Here is an 18,725-nt window from a genome sequence, read left to right as displayed (position 1 = left end):
ATATTCAGTGAGCAGCAGTTGTGTTGAAGCAGGTGGGCTACAGCAGCAGAAGACCACACCAGGTGCCACTCCTATCAGCTAAGAACGGGAAACTGAGGCTACAATTCGCACAGACTCACCATAATTGGACAATGAAAGACTGGAAGAACATTGCCTGGTCTGATGAATCTCAGTTCCAGCTGCAACATTCAGATGGCAGGGTCAGATTTTAGTGTAAACAACATGAAAGCATGTATCAACAGTTCAGGATGGTGGTGGTGTAATGGTGTGGGAAACATTTTCTTGGCACACTTTGGGTCCTTTAGTACCAACTGATCATTGTTTAAATGTGACAGCCTACCTGAGTATTGTTGCTGACCCTGTCCATCCCTTTATGACCACAGTGTACCTATCTTCTGATGGCTGCTTCCAGCAGGATAATGCCCCGTGTCACAAAGCTCACATCATCTCAAACTGGTTTCTTGAACATGACAATGAGTTCACTGAACTCCAATGCCCTCCACAGTCACCAGATCTCAATCCAATAGAGCACCTTTGGGATGTGGTAGAACAGAAGATTCGCATCATGTGCAGCCGACAAATCTGCAGCAACTGCGTGATTGCATCATGTCCATATGGACCAAAATCTCTGAGGAATGTTTCCAGCACCATGTGATTGGCTGATTAGCTATTTGTGTTATCAAGCAATTGAACAGGTGTACCTAACAATGTGTCCAGAGTGTGTGTGTGTGTATATATATATATATATATGTATATATGTGTATATATATGTGTATATATATATATATATATATATATATATATATACATATATTACACATACAGTGCCCTTGTAGACCTTTTTTTTATCATCTTCCTTCATCTTCCGTTATCTTCCTTCCAGTTGTGGGAGCACGAGATCTGTAATTTCTGGCAGAAATGTGACCATTTCACCATGGGGCCTCTAGAACTCGGGGCCTTTGGGCAACTGTGTGCCCATACGTTTAGATGTGCCATTTAGTTCCAAATTCAGTCACACTTTAACATTTCAAACATGGGGTCACACACCCCCATGCACACAGGAACATATCCACACACTTAAATACTTGAATAACAAACACACACATGCACATATACAAGCACACACTAACATACATAAAAGCACACACAATAATATACCCAGAAACATTCCCACACTAACATACCCATAAAAGCAGATGTGCACAATAACATACCCACAAACATACACTATCATTCCTAGACACACATCATTCACTTACCCTGCCTACCCCTAGATTAAACGCATGGCGCTTTGTATTAGTGATGCCCAGGGCTGGCCCTAGACCAAGTGGCCCCCCGGCAATATTCTCTTGTGCACAAATGCTGCATACAGTGACTCACAGATGCTTATTTTAACCAGGAACAGGCCTGGAGACATTTCATGGAGGACATTTTCACAGAGGACAACTGGCTTTTGACTATTTTAGTCCTTATTTGAAGGCATATATAATAGTTGTATAATTTATACTTCTTTATTAACAATTCAGTATCAGAAAACAGTTTTTTACTTTGTGACATGCTACAGCGGCAGACATTTTGTCTATAAGAGAAAAATGTATCAACATTGTACAAAACATATGGTACTATAGATACTAGATACGCCATCTAGATACTTTTTATTACATGATAATGATGACCATAAAATAACCAAATGAAAGTAGAGGTAAAAGATGTCCCTTTTTGTACGAAGTCCAAAAGCAGAGCGGGGGAGCTGGTTACCAGAATAGAGCGGTTTCTCTTTGACAGACGAGGCATAGTGACACTACTGCCTGCTCCGGTTACATATGTCAGCATCCTATAGAAATAATGTTTATAACATACAGTTGTTTTTTAAGTGTAAAACATACATGGCGAGTTGAGTCTGTTTCTGAAGTTCCCATTATTTTGCTTTCTATTCAGGTACATCTATAAAACATAGAAAAGCGATGATAATTATTATGTTTTATTTATATAGCGCCAACAATTTACGCAGCACTTAATACAATACATACCGTATTTGCCCGAATATAGGCCGCACTTTTTTCTCCCACTTTAAGTCTTTAAAGTGGGGGTGCGGCCTTTATTCGGAGTCTAGCGCCCGACGCCCGGGACAGGCAGTTCCATTGGTGTTTAGATTCAACAGAACTGACAGTAAACATTGGGGGTTCCTAGTGAAACTGGAAACCCAATTATCAATTACGTTTGGTTAATTGGTTGATTTAGTAACTAAAGGGGCAATTATTTTTTCAGATAGGGTCAGGTAGGGTTGGATAGCCATTGTTTTCAATTTATATACCTTTTCACCGCATTGTAATACTGGTGGGAGACTAAGCACAATGAGATTTAGTACCTATTGTCTGCAAGGGATGCGGAAGAGTGTGAGCATGTTGCACAGACTCAGTGTACATACGGTCGACTCTTACCTTTTACAGCTCATGGTCTTCATAGGCCACTTGGGACTCTGTGGAAGAATCCATTTGTTACTACACTTGAAAATGAGATTACACTATTATGAATATATTAACCCAGTAACGGTGCAGAAGCCAATAGTACATCTTGAATCACTGTTGTTTGAGAATACAGTAGTACATTCATTTACTGCACTGTTTGGATCGGCAGAGAGATTACGCACATACTGTTCTCAGAAATAGGGGGCTGCAGACACCTACTTGATCACTGTGTGATCAGCAAAGAGAGAGAGATCTGTGTGATCAGCAAAGAGAGAGAGATCCGTGTAAGAAAAGATAAGGGTCTGCTGATAAATAACTTAAAAAACAGTAAACCTAAACAACATTTTAACAAAGTTATTCAGGTCACGTGACCTACGTATGTATTGCAGGTAGTGTTGTGGTTGGTCCAGTCACATGATGAATAGTGTGGGGAAATCCACCCATGTGTCCCGCTGGATTTGAATGCATCATTTGAGACCACATTGGATATCCTGGTCCAGGCTGCATGGTGGGTGGTGCAGGTGGCAGGGTCGGAGGTGTATAGTGGTGATGATGGTGGACAGAAGAAGGTCGAATCTTCTCAGGTCTTAGCACCATAGAAGTAGGAAAATTTGAATCCTAATTATAGAAACATAGTCATCATAATTAGTATGTTTGGTCCATGGCTTTCCTTATACCAGAAAAAAAGGTACAATAATAAAATTTAGGAATGGGGGTCACAATAAGCTATTTATTAACCATCAAAAACATTTTTAGGGACACATTAAAAGGTAGTCTCTTTATTCGGGTAATAAGATAGGAGGCCTCTTTGTAATCATGTACAACTGCTGATTCATTAATAAAGCAGCAATATAACATAAACAAAATATTGTAAGAACCGCTGAATCCTGGTAGCAAAGTTTTGGAGAACATTATCAGGGAGAGCCCTCCATAATGCATAGTAAAATCAATAAATTGAAACCTCAACCTTCCCTCTTTGGTTAAATCCCTTTATGTTAATGTACCATAACCTACCTTACTCTTACATTTCACCTACATAATAAGCAACTTTTTAAAGCATTTTTTTTTTTGCAATATAAACTTGTGATCTTTAAATCAGTTGTTAATAATGTCTATTATTGTTATTTTACTCTATAACAGAGTTACTGCCCCAAAAATATTATAACACTCATAGACTGAACTAGACTTTTTTGGTCTCTTTAGCCCATGTTAGTTGATAATAATTAAAAGCTTGCATTACATTTATTTAGAACGTTATTTTTGGTTTATTTTGACATTATTCTAGTCCATCATACTGCAACTATGGAGAGTTGTAAGCAAACTGCAGTTGCATGGGCTACAAGAAGCTTTTGTTTACCTTTAAAAATCTGTCATAGGCCCAGAAAACCGTATTTATAGAAAATGTTAGTATTGCCGCTTAGATATAAAAATAAATATTTTTGGAACCATAAAGTTGAGCCGAAGGGGCAATACTTCAGGCAATACTTCAGGCAGTACCTGGTGGGACTGGGACTGGGGTGGGGGGGCACTGCTTGCAGGCTGTGACAAAGCAAGAGGAGGCAGTGCTTTTAGCATCATGTTTTGCATTATTATCTGGTGCATTTGTGCATTCTGCATGAGCATCATCTCCACCATGTCTGCAAAAGAAGATGACAATATAATGTAAGACTACAGATATATGCTTTGGCTATGAGTGAGGGTTACCAGAATCATCACCATGTCTATATGATATATTTATTAGAAGACACTTAACATGCACGTATTTTAAAGAAAACATTACCAAAACATTATAAACTGGTCACCCTCAAGTCCATCAATACCTTGAGCTTTAAAAAGCTTTGCATAATAAAATTAATGGAAAGAAGATGTGCGTGGAATCAAGACAGACAGATACATACAATATATAACACATGATATCTGCAGTGCTATCATAAAAGGGGGACAGTGAAAACAACAATAATATATAATATAGGAAGAACCTTAACATCGTTTAAGACCCATTGGTACTGTAGGAGAAGAGGGGGCCTGCTTACAATCTATTAGAATACAGCATTAGCCATGGGAACAGAAGGAATGGATCATCTATGACATCTGCCTGATAAAATGGGACAAGTGCAGAATGCGTTACACTTAAGACACTCATGATGTCCTTACCTTCCTTTATGCTGCCTGAGCGGGCTGGTTGAAAGGCTTGTGGAGATGGAATCTGGGTGATGAGTGGCTGCTGTGCAGGTAACTGTTGAATTATGGTTGCTGGCTGCTGGGGTAACTGTGACAGATAAATAAGGCTGAGTTTTGTTGAAAGGGGTTTTTCCCTAGAAGGATTGATGATGTTTTGAAGGCAAAGGGTGGTCACAACAAATATTCATTACACACTGCTGTGTGTGTGTGTATATGCATGTATATATATATATATATATATATATATATATACACACACATACATACACACACATATATACCTTTCACAAAATATTTACTGCAAATGTTTGTAAAGCCCACAATTTTTCTGACATGAAAAGGCCACGACAAAAAAATGCTTCAAGAGTAAAAACCTACTTCAAACTGCATTACAATTTGAAGAATGGAACTGGACTTTGAAGTAAAACCACTAGCAGGTCAGGGGTCTCACCTGCTGCTGGATGATCCTAGGAGGCTCAGGGGGTGGTGGTGGTGGATAGAAACGTACAGGTGGACCTGGAGGAGGTGGGTGATAGTAGTTAACGGGGGCCACCTGATGAAGAGGTTCAATGTTCATTTTTGGGCGACGAGTGCCCTCCCAGGTATGGGGACGTGAAATTTCTTCTAGGAGTTGCTGCTCCTGTGAATAAACAGTAATTTCAAATCAGGGCAGTGCAACACACTACAATGATATTCAGATTGGGGGAAAAAAACATATATCTACCAAGAAATGTTACATACACGCAGTTTGTGGAGTAGATCCTTTCTCCTCCGCAACGCAGACTGCAGAGCTTCCTCTTGTCCATCATAGCTTCCTAAGCACACAAGACACAAACATCTGTATCTCAGCAAATTACATCTCTAATCAAAGGTTTGACCTTGGTCATGAGCCCGAGGTCTCAACCTCAACCCTATTTAACAATTATAGCTCATTAACGCAGACTTGAATGTTCTAAAGATTAAGCTTTTCTTTATCAAATACTACATCTGCAACTAACTAAAAGGTCTACTGTCAACTTTTGCAGAAAATGAATACCTGCCCCTAACATAGCACATTAAAATCATCAGATTATCTTCTTCCCTAGACTACCCCCTGCTTCTGTCATCATCGCCCTCTTTGACCTCACAGGATTCTTACTTGCAGTGCTGGGTTCGGTCTCCTCCGATTCATCAACCATGTCACGCTCATTCTCCAACCGCTGTATGATAAGAACAAGAACATAAATAGTTTTTTTCAAAGAGGTAGAACTTGGATTTGTGTGGTTAATAAAACCATTTTTTATAGAAGCATTAAATTCAGAACAGAGAGAAACCTCCGAAGTGCGTGTTGGGAAAGTGCCGACAGATGTATGTATGTATGTATGTATGGGGTGGGTGAGAGAAGAACTTGGTCACAAAGGATATGATCATCTCACCTTCTCCAGGAGTTTGAGTTTCAGCCTAGTCATGTGATCTATCAAGGAAGGATCGGCCATCCTCAGTGTAGCTGTAATGTAATATATACAGACATTTTTAATTACCCCCCTGTGTTATTTGCCTGCCTGGTCCCTTCAGTGGTTATCTTCAATTGTTTAACTTGTATAGACTGCTCATAGATTTACAAGGCTTAGGTTCCAGCAAAAAGTAATGGAAATTGAAATAATATAATCTGTCTGATTTCTACACACAAATGAACGGAATTACATTTTTGCCTAAGGATGTGATTCACTTACGTTGATAGTTACAATCATAATAGCACCTATCCAAATAACCCAAGGCGTCCACATAGATAGTGAAAACAATTCTGCTGCACCTAAATTAGTCAGACGTAACAAGTATCATTCTTCAAAGCACAGAGAGGATGCAGTTTTACTTTGGGATCAAACTTCTAATCAAGCATTATTGATTTAGTAAAACGATAAGTGCCAGGTTATCCAATTCTGGAGCATCACTCAGAGTTGTTTAGCATTATGTTTATCACTTGTTTACTAATATGGTCTCATGCATGCAGCAACATATTTATTATGGACCCTGCCTTAGCCCTGACCCAACGCAGCAACCCCAGCCACTCTTCCCTATGCTGAGTGCATATGACATCATATTCCAGCGCTCTGCCTCTTAAGCAAGCAATGAGGGCTATGTCATATAAGCGCAGTCCTCTATACTAATGGACGCCTGGCCTGTCGATCACAAATAAGCCTGATTGATCCGGCCACAGCCACAATATGTTGCCACATACATGCTGAGAAATGCACATGAACCTCTGGCTCAGCCATAAAGAATAACAGCCATATTTCAGCAGAAAGAACCAAGTTGTCCACTTTGTGTGTCCTTGCTGAAAATGAGTCCTTAAGTGCAGGGGCGTAACCAGAAACCACCAGGCCCTGGTCTGAAAAATTGCCCCGGGCCCCCCAACTTCAACAGCTAGTCGATGCCATCATTGCCCCCACACAAGTGGTCTGTGCCTTCTTTGCCCCTTACCCCCATTCCAACATATGTAAACACACACAAATTACACACTTACTCATATTCACTAACACACACTCACCCCGCTTACACAATTACACACCCATGCTCTCACACACACAAAGTACACACACATGCTCACACACACGTACACATGCACGTTCACACTCACCCCCCACCCATCAATCCATCCAGTCCAGGTCGGAAGGGCCCTTTCTAAACTATTTTATACCGGTACGAGGAGACAGGGAGAAGGTAGTAGTTACACCTGTGCTTGAGTGGAAAGACAGACAGAGAACAGAAAATATGGTATTATGGAGAGAAGCGGGTTAGATAGGGTACCTTAAGACTCAGCCCGGTAAATATAAATCCTGTCTATGAACTTCAGTCCAGTGAGTTTGTGTCCTCAGTTGTTGCTTTGGTTGTTACCTGCCATCTCCTACAACAATCTGGTATCCAGGGCATGTGACTTACGAGTCCCTTCCCGTTCCACGCCCAAAACCACTAAGCTGTTTTTTCATATACACTGTGGTTACGGTACATAGTGACGGTAACACTGAACATAAACACGGCTAATGCTATACCTTGAGAAAAGCTACACTTCCTCTGTTGGTAAAATTATTGCGCCAAGTAGGTTGGGATTTAAAAAGGGAAGGATTAAAGGTGAAGTTGGCACAAGGATGTTACTTTTGTGTTATTGTGTTACTTTGCTTCCTCCAGCAGGTGTCCTCTGTGCTTTAATATCATTATTGATTTATAAGCCGTCATATTCCACAGCACTGTACAAATGGCAACACAGGAGATACGTTGTGCATAACACAACAGCTCCACTTATACGCAAACATAAGGTAACGAGGGCGCTGCTCAAACCAGCTTACAATCTTAAAAGCCATAACTGTATGGATCCTATTGAGATCTCCAGCAGACTGTCGCGATCGTAGTGTCGTTTTTACATCGCGACTGCTGCACAAACTCGGGTTTGGAACGGCGTGTTAAAATAAAGTAACGCGGAAAGCATGAATATTTATTGTTTGTTGCATAATTGACTGCATTGTTTTTCTCATGGAAAGTGTGAATAAAGGAAATCGGTAATATAAACGGGTGCCAACCAAGAAGCGAGTTGTAATACGCTCTTAAAGCTATCCGTTATTTACAGCATAAATCTGCTTATACGGCTAACTCAATAGGACCAGCCCGCTCAAAGCCGCCCGCTTCCCGGGTTACAAGCGGTTCTTTGCTGATTTCCTGATAGCGCTGCAGAGGGCGTGTCCGAAAGCAAAGTTTTGAAACAGGGCAGCATAGCCTCCCATTGGACCTTATGGCTGAAGGAGGGCAGAACGAAAAGCGCAGCGTCGTCCAACTATAGGATAACCATAGTAACGGGGTGGGGACTAATTTAAAGGGGCGCATTTATGTCCAATCAAAGAAGGCCAATAAAAGTTATTTGAGCGGGTGTGGCTTTACGTTCTGCACAGATTGGGGATTGGGTGCAATGTTTGGATGTTTATGCTAATTGGTTGCCCAGTTTGGCGGATGAGGCGGGCTTCGTAGCGCCATGTTGAGTCTCTGAAGTGACAGTTTGTGAGAAGTATGGAAGACTCGGCTGAAGAACAGAGAAGAAGTAAAGTGCAGGCTGGGAAGGCTACGGTGAGGCTTCAAGCTTTAGCTTAATAGTATATTTTCTCAATGCCGGTCCTGTTGCAGGTGCGTCCTCCTCTCTAACAACTTGCTCATGCTGTTCATAAGGAAGCCCCCATTGTTTGCATTGTATGTCTAATACGTGAGTTGTTACTTTTTACATCACCACGATACTGAAAGTGCGTCACTGCTGGACTGGAAAACGTTGTCTCTTTTTCTAAGGTGGTTATTGAGGGAGATGTATGGTCCACATTGGAGAGTCTCTCTGTAGCCGCAGTACATCAGGTGGCCTGCTTTGCTACATACGTGGATTAAGGGTATAAACAGCTTGTAACGTGTTTCACAATGTGCATGGTCCATAGAGTCAGGACTGACCCTGCCTTTGGTCCTGATGAGTCCGTTAAACTTAGTGGATGCTTCATTGGAGGAAAGAAATTAATAAACTGATAAAGTGATCACACTACTGATAAGTTGTCGCTGGTTTTTACCTGAGCTTGACATTGTCACTCATCAGAATCTACTATCCAGGTGAAGTAAATAACATAAAAGTCACCTCTATAAATTGTGGTAACGCTCAAGTCTCTGTCCCCACAAGTGAACAGCTCTGGTATGGCAGCACACTACAGCCTTCGTCCTCTTCTCGTGAGGTGTCCATAAAGCACGAGTCTCTTGCAGTGGTAGTTTTATGGGTCCCAGTAATAAAACAGATTGTATTGTATTTGCAATGACATTGAACAACCACGAATGATGCGTTACATGATTACGGAGGTGCGTGGTGGTGAAAACAAACCTGTGGGCTTTGAGCTGTTCTCTAGTAACCAGTCAATGTGCCACCGAGGGATCCATTTGGTGAAGGCATCTCTGCGGAGTCTCATGTATATGTTGCGTATGCTCTGTAGGACAGGTGAAGTTCAGCACACCTTCCCCCCCCTCTTGCTATTGGCTAAATCTTAACTGGTTCTTTTTTCCTCTATGTGGAAGAGGGTTTTTGCAAGGTCCGTGGAGGCGTTAAATGATAGTAATCCATAACTCTAAACTCTATGAAAAGAATATATATGAACTACTCTGCCCATTTCTCCTTATGTTAACACAGACCCCAATCAGCCCCAAATCTTGTCTTCCACCGAGCCTCTGATACTCTAGTTTTACATTATGACCTCTTGTTCTAATATTTCTCCACATTTGAAATAAACTTCCCCCAGGCACGTTGTTAAAAGTTTGTCACATCTCCCTCTAAGTGTATGTGTTATATATAATATATTATATATATCATCTATTTTACACTATACACACACGCTTTCACCTGGATCCCACACTGTAGAAACCTGAGAACCCCTTCTATAACACTTCACCACCTGTAAATCTCTAATCCACATCAAGCCGCTTATCTTTCACTAAGATTCCAAGCTCTTTAAACTGTTTACTTTGCGTGCGTATACGGATGCAGCAGCACTCTCCGTATGGGCACACTGACCAAACTATTTAAAATAATATATGTTACTTGTTCGCTAACTTATTTATTTTGCTGCTTTTTAAGATACTTTGCGTCAATGTACCCGTGTCTGCCTAATCATGCCTGCCCCTGTATTGTGGCCGTGTTACCTGTTTCTCACCTACCTGTCTTTCTACCTCTCCTTTACCTTCGTGTGCAGCTTGCTCACTTCAGACAGCGCAAAACAAAAGGGGAAAGCTCACAGACGTCGAAAAAGAAGAAGGCGAGGAAGGGTGCGCTTGTACACGCGAATGACTTTTCGCCGGCGGAGAGCTCGTTAGCGGCTGCACAGAATGCTGCAGAAGAATCATTACCTGTAGGAGGGAACACACAGGCAGAGGTAAAGTAATACAAACCTTTTCATTTCATGATTCGTTTTCTCAATGAAAATGGGATAGATAGTCAATAGTTTCATGACAATGATAACATAGCCTGATCTTGTTTCAGATATCGAAATAAAGGTTTGTTCTGTGTATCTCTGCTCGGCTCTTAGTACACTGGTTATTTTGAAGACCGTTTTTTATATATGCTGAATGTTGTCATTTGTTTTGCACATATTGGCTGCTTGAAGCTGGCAGTCAGTGGCAGGGAAGTGCTCACATTGAGTCATACTGGAGTCTAAACAGAGTCAGACCCTTGGACAGAGTGTTCACCATTGTCCACATGCGTCTCCCGCAGGAGTGTTAACTGCGTTGGGGAAAGGGACAAATGCATTCTGACTCCATTTGCAAAACTGACCCGAAAATTAAGTGATCGCTCAGCTATCATATGCATTAAGGTGCGTATGATGGCTGGAGTGTCCCTTGAATTTATGCTTTAATTTATTAAAATAGGAGTTTGAGTTGATGGAATAACAGTTTGGCTGATAAGAATACTGCAATTCATTATTTTTAGGATTCATATGCCAGCTACTAATATTTTAAGGACTAGTAGAATGTGGGGAGACATATTGAAAGGGCCATCTTTGGTACTTGGTAGGGGGGCTCAATATAATCCCCAAACTAGAGAACATGCAATACACAAGAAGAATGTGGGATAACTGAGAAATTATTCAGGGGTAATGATTTCAGACTTTAGGAACATGCGCATAGACTTCACTGTGCACCTGACTTTCATATTAATTTAAATCAATATATTTTAATATTTAAATATGTTGAAGGTAGGTGACATGTCTTTATGAGCAAAATGAATTCTGCAGAAATGGTATGTAATGCCTGATGGGAAGCCATTTAACTCTTAGAGCAATATGCAAATGTATGTTCAGTGGTGACAGCTGAAATGTAAATAGGCTGCAGCATCATACAATTCAAATGTAGCTTCATAAAATAAATAGGCATCAAAACATTTATAGCTCAGATTGTTACTGTAAGTTTGTTACAATTTTGCTGTAGCCGAAAGAAAGCAAACCCACAGAGCCAATTGTCAAATCACAAACCTATTGTGTGTGTGTGTGTATATTTAAAAAAAAAAGAAAAAAAAAAGCCTTCCCTGTGGCAATTTCATCAATTGCCATCAGGACCTTTGTTCATTTAATAACTGGCTCTGCGTGTAAAATAACTGTCAATTTGATCTTCTGGTACTGTCACTTTAATAGGTAATCTTATTAAAATACCAAATTTTCTCCATCATAGGGCAAGGTGCTCTGAAAAATACCCCTCGTCTTATAAGCAAGGTCGTCTTCTAATCAGACCTCAAATAGAGGTCTGACTACAAACGTAAGATCCAGATCCCCCGCAGTGCTGCAGGGGACCTGGATCCTCCTGTCTGGTAACCTCCGCTGCTGCCGGCACTTTTGCCGACGCTCGGTGATAGAAGCCCCGACAGCAGCGGAGGTTACCAGACAGGAGGCTCTAGGTAGGTTGTCTACGCTCATTGTTCATACCTTCCCCGGCTGCCAGAGAGGTGAATTCCCTGCAGCGCTGCGGGGGATCTGGATCCTACATTTGTAGTCAGACCTCTATTTGAGGTCTGATTGAAAAATACCTCTCGTCTTATAATCGCGGATGTCTTCTAGACAACCTGTTCATTCTGGTTCGGGATTACATGCCACTATAAACGCTCTTGTTCTTATCTTTCACAAACATCACACTTTTACAGAAACTGCATACTGTGCCTCCTGGTGCGGAATAATGTAGGACATCTTTGAAAAACCAGATACTAATTTCATAATACAACGTTCAATGATGGTGTTTGAGGTCAGAATAACTGAATTTCTAACCGTCTGTTTTTTTTGTTTTTTTTTTTTGTTTGTTTTTTTCTTCATTTTTAGGTTAGCATGGAGAGCAGTTCATTGGATGTTCCAGATCTTCAGCAAAACTTGTCTGAGTTAGATGTCCAGCTCAACATGAGACAGGCCACAGTTACTAGACATGCAGACAAAATCCCAGGGGCTAATGATGATCAGGAGCTGGCTTCTCAAACTCTTCAGCAGGTGTGTGTGTATATTATAATATATTATTTCTAGAACGTTCTGGAACATGTTTTGCACAGAAACCTCGCTCTCTTCCCATATAGCAGCTGGGCTGGTTAGCACACCAGTGGAGTAAACAGGATGGGACTGGTTTTGGTCCTGAATCCTAATGTTATGGGAGGATGATTTGGGAGTCATATGCTTAATGATTATGAGCTGTGCGAGTGTTTGTAGGAGGCATTTGCTTCCCTGCACGAAAAGTATATTCGTTGGGGAAAGGGCTCATTGACTTCTTGTGGGTAGAAGTGCCATTTGTAACTGCCTTAAACACTGCAACTAAGATAGGGTTAAAACATTTCTCTATAATAAGACAGACTTGGGTAAATAACTACGTGAGTGTAACAGTACACCAAAAATTGCTTTTTTTTAAAGGTAAACTAGCAAAATGCCCACTTACCTTCAACGTAAAATGCATTGATAATCTGTGTCACCCCCTAGAGGCAATTTTACTGGCATTTTGCCCTTACATCCTTAACCCAATTGTACCGGCGTTATACAGTGGCTATCCCTTTAGGCTAAAAAAATCTTTGGTTCTAAGTACGTAAACAGGTCAGGGTCAGACTTTAATTAAGGTTGGATCATATTTGTTCCAACCCGTATTCAATCATAGATTATCGTGTGTCAGGGATTTTTCTTTCTTTCTAGAGCTACAGGTGAAAAGTGTTCATACAGTCACTCAGGGTTTCTTGGTACCCTCAAGTAAAAGTTTTTATACCTAAAATGTTGCTGTTTTCAAAGAGATTTTTAATCTTTTTAATGCAAAATGATCATCCTGTCTCCGTGGCGCAGTGGACTTTATTTCCTATTTTTAATTCCAAAATATATCCGTGTTGGGTATTGTATGCTGCTTTGATAGACCCATGGGCTACACCTGGCTATATGCAAACGTTTGTAAGAGGGCGTTTGACTTGCTTATGGCTGAATAACCTATTGGCCTTTCGTGTGGATATCGGTGGCTTGTGCGTACTTTACATATTTTTGATTGGTAAATGCCATAACATTGTTGCTTGTTGGATTTGCAGAGTGCTCTCCATGATGATGTTACCGCTCGGCTATCGAGCAGCTTGCAGGAAACTCTGCAGAGTCGAGAGCAAATGGAAGAAGAGTTCACGTTGCTATCAAATAAGATACTTGCCATCGACCTTCAACTCCAGGATGTGAGTATAACTAGAAGTTAACAAAGTATAACTCATTTACTTCTGCTTTAGGGTCTTGGTAAAGAAATGCTTTCAAGGTATTTGATTTTTAACCTTTTTGTTTGTTTAGGTGAGCGATGTTCTAAGAAACAAGAGTCCAGGAGAGACAGAATTATTAAACATTCAGCAGAAAATCTCTGTAATTCAGCAGAATTTTAAAGAACACGCCACACACATGACCCAACTGGACAAGAGAGCTCGAGATCTGGAAAAAGAGCTTGAAATGTCTCGCAAGGTAAGGACAATAGGACAGCGATGCAAGTTCTCGGGTTTTCCTCATAACTATATATGCATCTTTCTTGTTAATGTCACTGCAGCTAAGTGTATTTTCTTAATGTTTTTTCAGAATCCTTTATTTGGGTAGAAATATTTTGTTAAAATCAGCCTGTTTTCTTACCCAAAACCACCATTTTAGAAATGAGCAGAGACCTATACAAGGAATATCATGGGTATGGCACTAGTAACATTGATGACGGATCTTAAAGGTCTTCTGCTATTTTTTAAATCAATTTTTGCCGCCTTAGGCTGATCATAGATTGTTGTTGTGGTCCTACCACCTTATGTCCTCCCCCACATAGAAAAATCCTATTCAAGTTTCTTCTGTGTTGCAAAGTATATGTTTCTTTTTCTAAAATGTCTATTAATCTGGGGGGGGAACCTTTAACCTTGCATTTGTTCAGTCATTTGAAAAGAGAGCCGAGGGAGCTCCAGAAGTCTCTAAGTTGGCAGGCAGGAGATACCGTGAGTGCTCTTATTAGTTGTCTAGTAAAGGATGGACAAATCCTGTGACATAGCAAATGAAATTGTGCTTTTGAAGTATACATATTTTCTTTAACAGGGTGCAGAATAGCTTGTGTAAATAATGCATATTTGTATTTGCAGCCAACTAATGATGAGGGAAATCGGATGGCAAAACTGGAAGATTTAATACAGGAACAAGAGAAGAAACTCTCAATTTTGCAAGAGAAGCTGCAAGCTTCCGAAAGTTCACTGTCTGCACTACAGCAGAAACATTCTTATAATGAGCAAGAAATCATCGTATTCCATCATAATGTATCTGTCGGCATGCAGACAGAGCCTCTATCGCCTCATGATGGGTACATATCCGAATATAGAGACCCCGTCTCTTGTAACATTGGTGTGGACCGTCTAGAGTCTCTCACAGCTATGATTGGAGATTTAAAAGAAAAACTCATGGAATCAGAAGCTCTCCGTGAGAGTTTGCACAAAAAACTTGAAGAACAGATGCTTCAGTTTGAGAGTGAAAGATGGAGCTGGGAACAAAAGCATGCTGATACAGTAAAGAAACTCACTTTGCAATTAGAACATGCAGAAGAGCAAGCAAAGGAGACTGCGGCCCAGAACAAACAAGAGAAAGAGCATTTAAATGAGGAGCTCCGTGACCTAAAGGAAAAGCTAAAGTTAGAAACTGAGAGCAGCCAGGCTCTTGAGATGCAGCATAATAAAGAGTTGCAATCTTATATGGTAAAACTACAAAACTTGGAGGAAGAAAGAGATAAAATCCACCAGGAGATCTCCAGTGCAACGGAGAACACAAGTAGCAATCTTTTCATCACTCAAAGTGAAGTAAACATCCTTCAAAAAGACTTCAAAATTGACAATTTCAGGCATGAACTCGAGGATTTAAAAAAGAGCTTTAATAGAGTCAAAGCCAGAAAGGAACATGAGAACTGTAAAGTAGCACAACTTCATGAGGAAGAAGATAGTGAAGAACTGCTTAACTTCCCCGATGCCAACTCAACAATGGATAGGTACTTGGTGCCTAGTTGCAGGACAGAGTTTGAACAGTCTGATAACCAGCAAGACTCCAGCCGTTTTGAGTTGGATAGTGACTTTATACTGGAACAAAGCATGGATTCTGCTGTGGAGGGGAACATCAATATTCTTTGTTCACCTATGCCAATCACCAATGTTTTAGCAGGGGGTGCTTCTGTTGGGAATCTTCTAGATCCAGAGTCTTTTGCAGTATATCTTTCAAACAACTTGTCTCCTGATGGACATAGTGAACTAAGCAATATGTCTGATGAAAGCTTGTTTGAGAGGTGCACAGTACTAATGGAGAAGCTGCAACAGAAAGAGCAGGAGTTGCAGCGATGTTCTGATACCCTGGAGGAAGCTCTAGGGAAATGGCGTGAGGTGTCAAAGGAATTGTCTATTGCGCAAGATGAGCTGGAACGAGAAAAGGCCATCAATAAAGGAGACTGTAAGGGATGTCAAGAGGTAATAAAAGAACTTAAAATGGAAAGAGATATGCTAAGACATAAATTATTGGATCATGAGCAGAATATCAAGGATTCCTATGAACAGAAACTATATCTAGAGGACCTCGGCCATGAAAGAGACCTTCTGAAACTTTGCCTGTCGGATAAAGAAAAATCCTTGTCCCAGCTTTTGGGAGATAACAAAGGATTACAAGAGAAATTATCAGAGACAGATCATTCTCTGAAAATGGCCCTGGAGTTAAAAGACAAACTCGAACTAAGCAATTCTCAACTCACCGAAAGGTTGGAACAATCTGAAAAAGACAGGGAGGCTGATCAGCAAAAATTTGACAATAAATTAAACTACAAAGGAGTTGAGCAGCAACTTCTGCATAAGGCTGTTGAGGAAAAGGAAGCGGAATTCTTAAGAAAGGAGAAGACTCTATATGATGAATTAAGTGCACTAAAGGAGGTGAAAGCGGAGTTAGAGAGTAGGCTGCAAAATGAGGTGAGCAGAGAGAGAGAGAGAGAGAGAGAGAGAGATCTGTTGAAGGAATGAGGAGTGTCCATAAAGAATAAGCAACGCCTTATATTGTGATATTTTTGCATTAATATGTTTGTTAACCCCTTAAAGACAAATGACATGTCTGGCACATCATGGCATTAAACTAGCTTAGATCACTTTCAAGATATTCCACAACATTTGCAATGTCTTTATGAGGGTAGTTCTTGGGAGTCAATGTTTCAGCCATACATTCTTTCACTGCATCCACATCTTCAGTCGACATATGTTTGTCTGTATCCTCATATGACAAATAACTGGTTCTGGAGGAAACAGTTAATCGTATCCACATTTTTTGTGATCTCTTATAGGTTGTTCGTTTGAATGAAGGCTTTCGGAAAAGCATGGTGTTATCCGAAGATAAATGGAAAGAGCAAATGGATTTGCTAAAACAGGTACTCTGGAGAACACCCGATTAAATATTATGCACCAGGAGTGTATGTAACTAACTAGAACCTCAGCAACTAGAGGTAGTTTCAGTTATTCTTGGTTTACAAGATGCACTCAAATAGATTGCTCAAGGCAGGGCCATCTCAATAAAAGCATATTCTTTTCTTCCAAAAGTAATGAACAAAAGCACAGTTTATAAGATGCTCCTGGAAATTCATTCCCAGGGTTTTTAGGTACCCTAGGTCCCAGAGCTCACAAATTAAAGAGTTGGGGCTTTCATTTAAAAACCATAGAAACCCACAAAAAATTTAAATTGTAAAAAAAATAATTTTCTTTTTACATTTTTGGTGCCCCTGTTGAACGATGGTCAAATCTGTTTGGCAGCATCCCCTGATTATACATAATATATAATATATTTTTGTAGAAAGAAATGCAATGTATGTAATTGATCAGAAGGGGAAGCATCCAGATATCCTAGCATGGATCCTGCTCTCTGCTGACCTTCCAGTTGACGTCAGTAGTGATATCTCCTGGAAGGGAATGCTCCAACACTTATCTAACAGCGCTCATGCTGCCAGCCGTTTCAAATTATAGGTCGGTAGGAAGCCAGTGATTCTGACTTCAAAAGACTGCCTCATCTCCCATGTAGCACCAGGAAGATATTCCTGCTGCAAGGAAGTTAGGACTTAAATATACTTCTTAAAGGAGTGAAGGGGTTGAAGTATGAGTAAGCTTTGTGTATCCATCAGGAACATGAGAAAGAGCTGAGGTTTCTTCATGACAGACATAAGGAGGAGCTTCTTGGGGTTCGCGCCAATCTGAACATAGAACAGCAGCAACAGATGGAGGAACTTCAACAGAGACTTGAAGCATCTCACATGTCCCATATCCAGGAGACTATGCAACAAACAAAAGTAAGCTAACAGAATAGAAAGGATCCAGCATGTTTAGATGTGTAACATGTGCACTACTAATACCACCATCCAAGCGGTGAATAAATCACATTTATGACATTTATAGAAAGGATATTACCATGTTCCAGTAGATGTCATCTGTATACATGATTGCTTAGGACCTCTCAGTATTGTTGTATGCTGTTTGTTCACAGGCTGCTCATCACTTGGAGTTTGAAGCGTTGCGTCTGAGTCTGACCAACATGCATGCTGCACACCTAGAAATGAGTCAGGCAAACCTGCACAAAGAAAAGGATAATGCACTGGTACAGCTGCGTGAAGCATTGAATGAAAAGTGGGAACAAGAGGTGGCCATCATCCAGAGCAGACTCCAGTTTGAAATGCAACATCTTGAAAAACAACATTCACAAGAGATGGAGTGCGTCCGTGAGGATCATGTTCAAAAACTGGAACAGCTGAGAGAGGATCAATCACGTGAAAAGTTGCAAATACAAGAGGAGCACACACGGGTTATTGCACAGATGCAGGATGACCATGCGCGGGAAATGCTTGGTCTACAAGAACAGCATAGCAATCAGATGGAAGCACTGAGGGAGTGCCATATCCAAGAAAAAGAAAACTGGGTGAAGAAGCAAGAGCAGCGATGCCAAGATGACTTTGGTATAGTATTGTACTATTAATGGGGTCCTGATAATGTTCTTGCAAATAAAAGTGAGAAGTATATGATAAAAAAGTAAAAAAAACAAA

General features: G+C 40.6%; 2 protein-coding genes across 2 annotated transcripts in view; one reads left to right on the top strand and one right to left on the bottom strand.

The window, feature by feature from the left end:
* Positions 1 to 1,492: 1,492 nt before the first annotated feature.
* Positions 1,493 to 7,540, bottom strand: C7H21orf58 (chromosome 7 C21orf58 homolog). The gene is made up of 10 exons (XM_053471583.1): positions 7,437 to 7,540; positions 6,065 to 6,135; positions 5,788 to 5,848; positions 5,391 to 5,464; positions 5,101 to 5,289; positions 4,623 to 4,737; positions 3,966 to 4,105; positions 2,845 to 3,086; positions 2,442 to 2,479; positions 1,493 to 1,944 (listed from the first exon to the last, which is right to left on the bottom strand). The coding sequence occupies exons 2-9, from the start codon at positions 6,122 to 6,124 to the stop codon at positions 2,461 to 2,463; spliced, it is 900 nt and encodes a 299-aa protein (XP_053327558.1). The 5' UTR covers positions 6,125 to 6,135; positions 7,437 to 7,540; the 3' UTR covers positions 1,493 to 1,944; positions 2,442 to 2,460.
* A 999-nt stretch (positions 7,541 to 8,539) lies between these two features.
* PCNT (pericentrin) overlaps positions 8,540 to 18,725 on the top strand; it is a 38,196-nt gene continuing 28,010 nt past the window's right edge. The window contains exons 1-9 of the mRNA XM_053471961.1: positions 8,540 to 8,741; positions 10,385 to 10,564; positions 12,494 to 12,655; positions 13,717 to 13,851; positions 13,961 to 14,125; positions 14,773 to 16,620; positions 16,986 to 17,069; positions 17,814 to 17,978; positions 18,173 to 18,638. Of these exons, the coding sequence (XP_053327936.1) occupies positions 8,685 to 8,741; positions 10,385 to 10,564; positions 12,494 to 12,655; positions 13,717 to 13,851; positions 13,961 to 14,125; positions 14,773 to 16,620; positions 16,986 to 17,069; positions 17,814 to 17,978; positions 18,173 to 18,638 (3,262 nt within the window). The 5' untranslated portion in view covers positions 8,540 to 8,684. The remainder of the gene's footprint in view (positions 8,742 to 10,384; positions 10,565 to 12,493; positions 12,656 to 13,716; positions 13,852 to 13,960; positions 14,126 to 14,772; positions 16,621 to 16,985; positions 17,070 to 17,813; positions 17,979 to 18,172; positions 18,639 to 18,725) is intronic.

This window comes from Spea bombifrons, chromosome 7, assembly GCF_027358695.1.
Source record: "Spea bombifrons isolate aSpeBom1 chromosome 7, aSpeBom1.2.pri, whole genome shotgun sequence".
Lineage (NCBI taxonomy): Eukaryota > Metazoa > Chordata > Amphibia > Anura > Pelobatidae > Spea > Spea bombifrons.
This window is presented reverse-complemented; position numbering and strand designations above follow the sequence as displayed.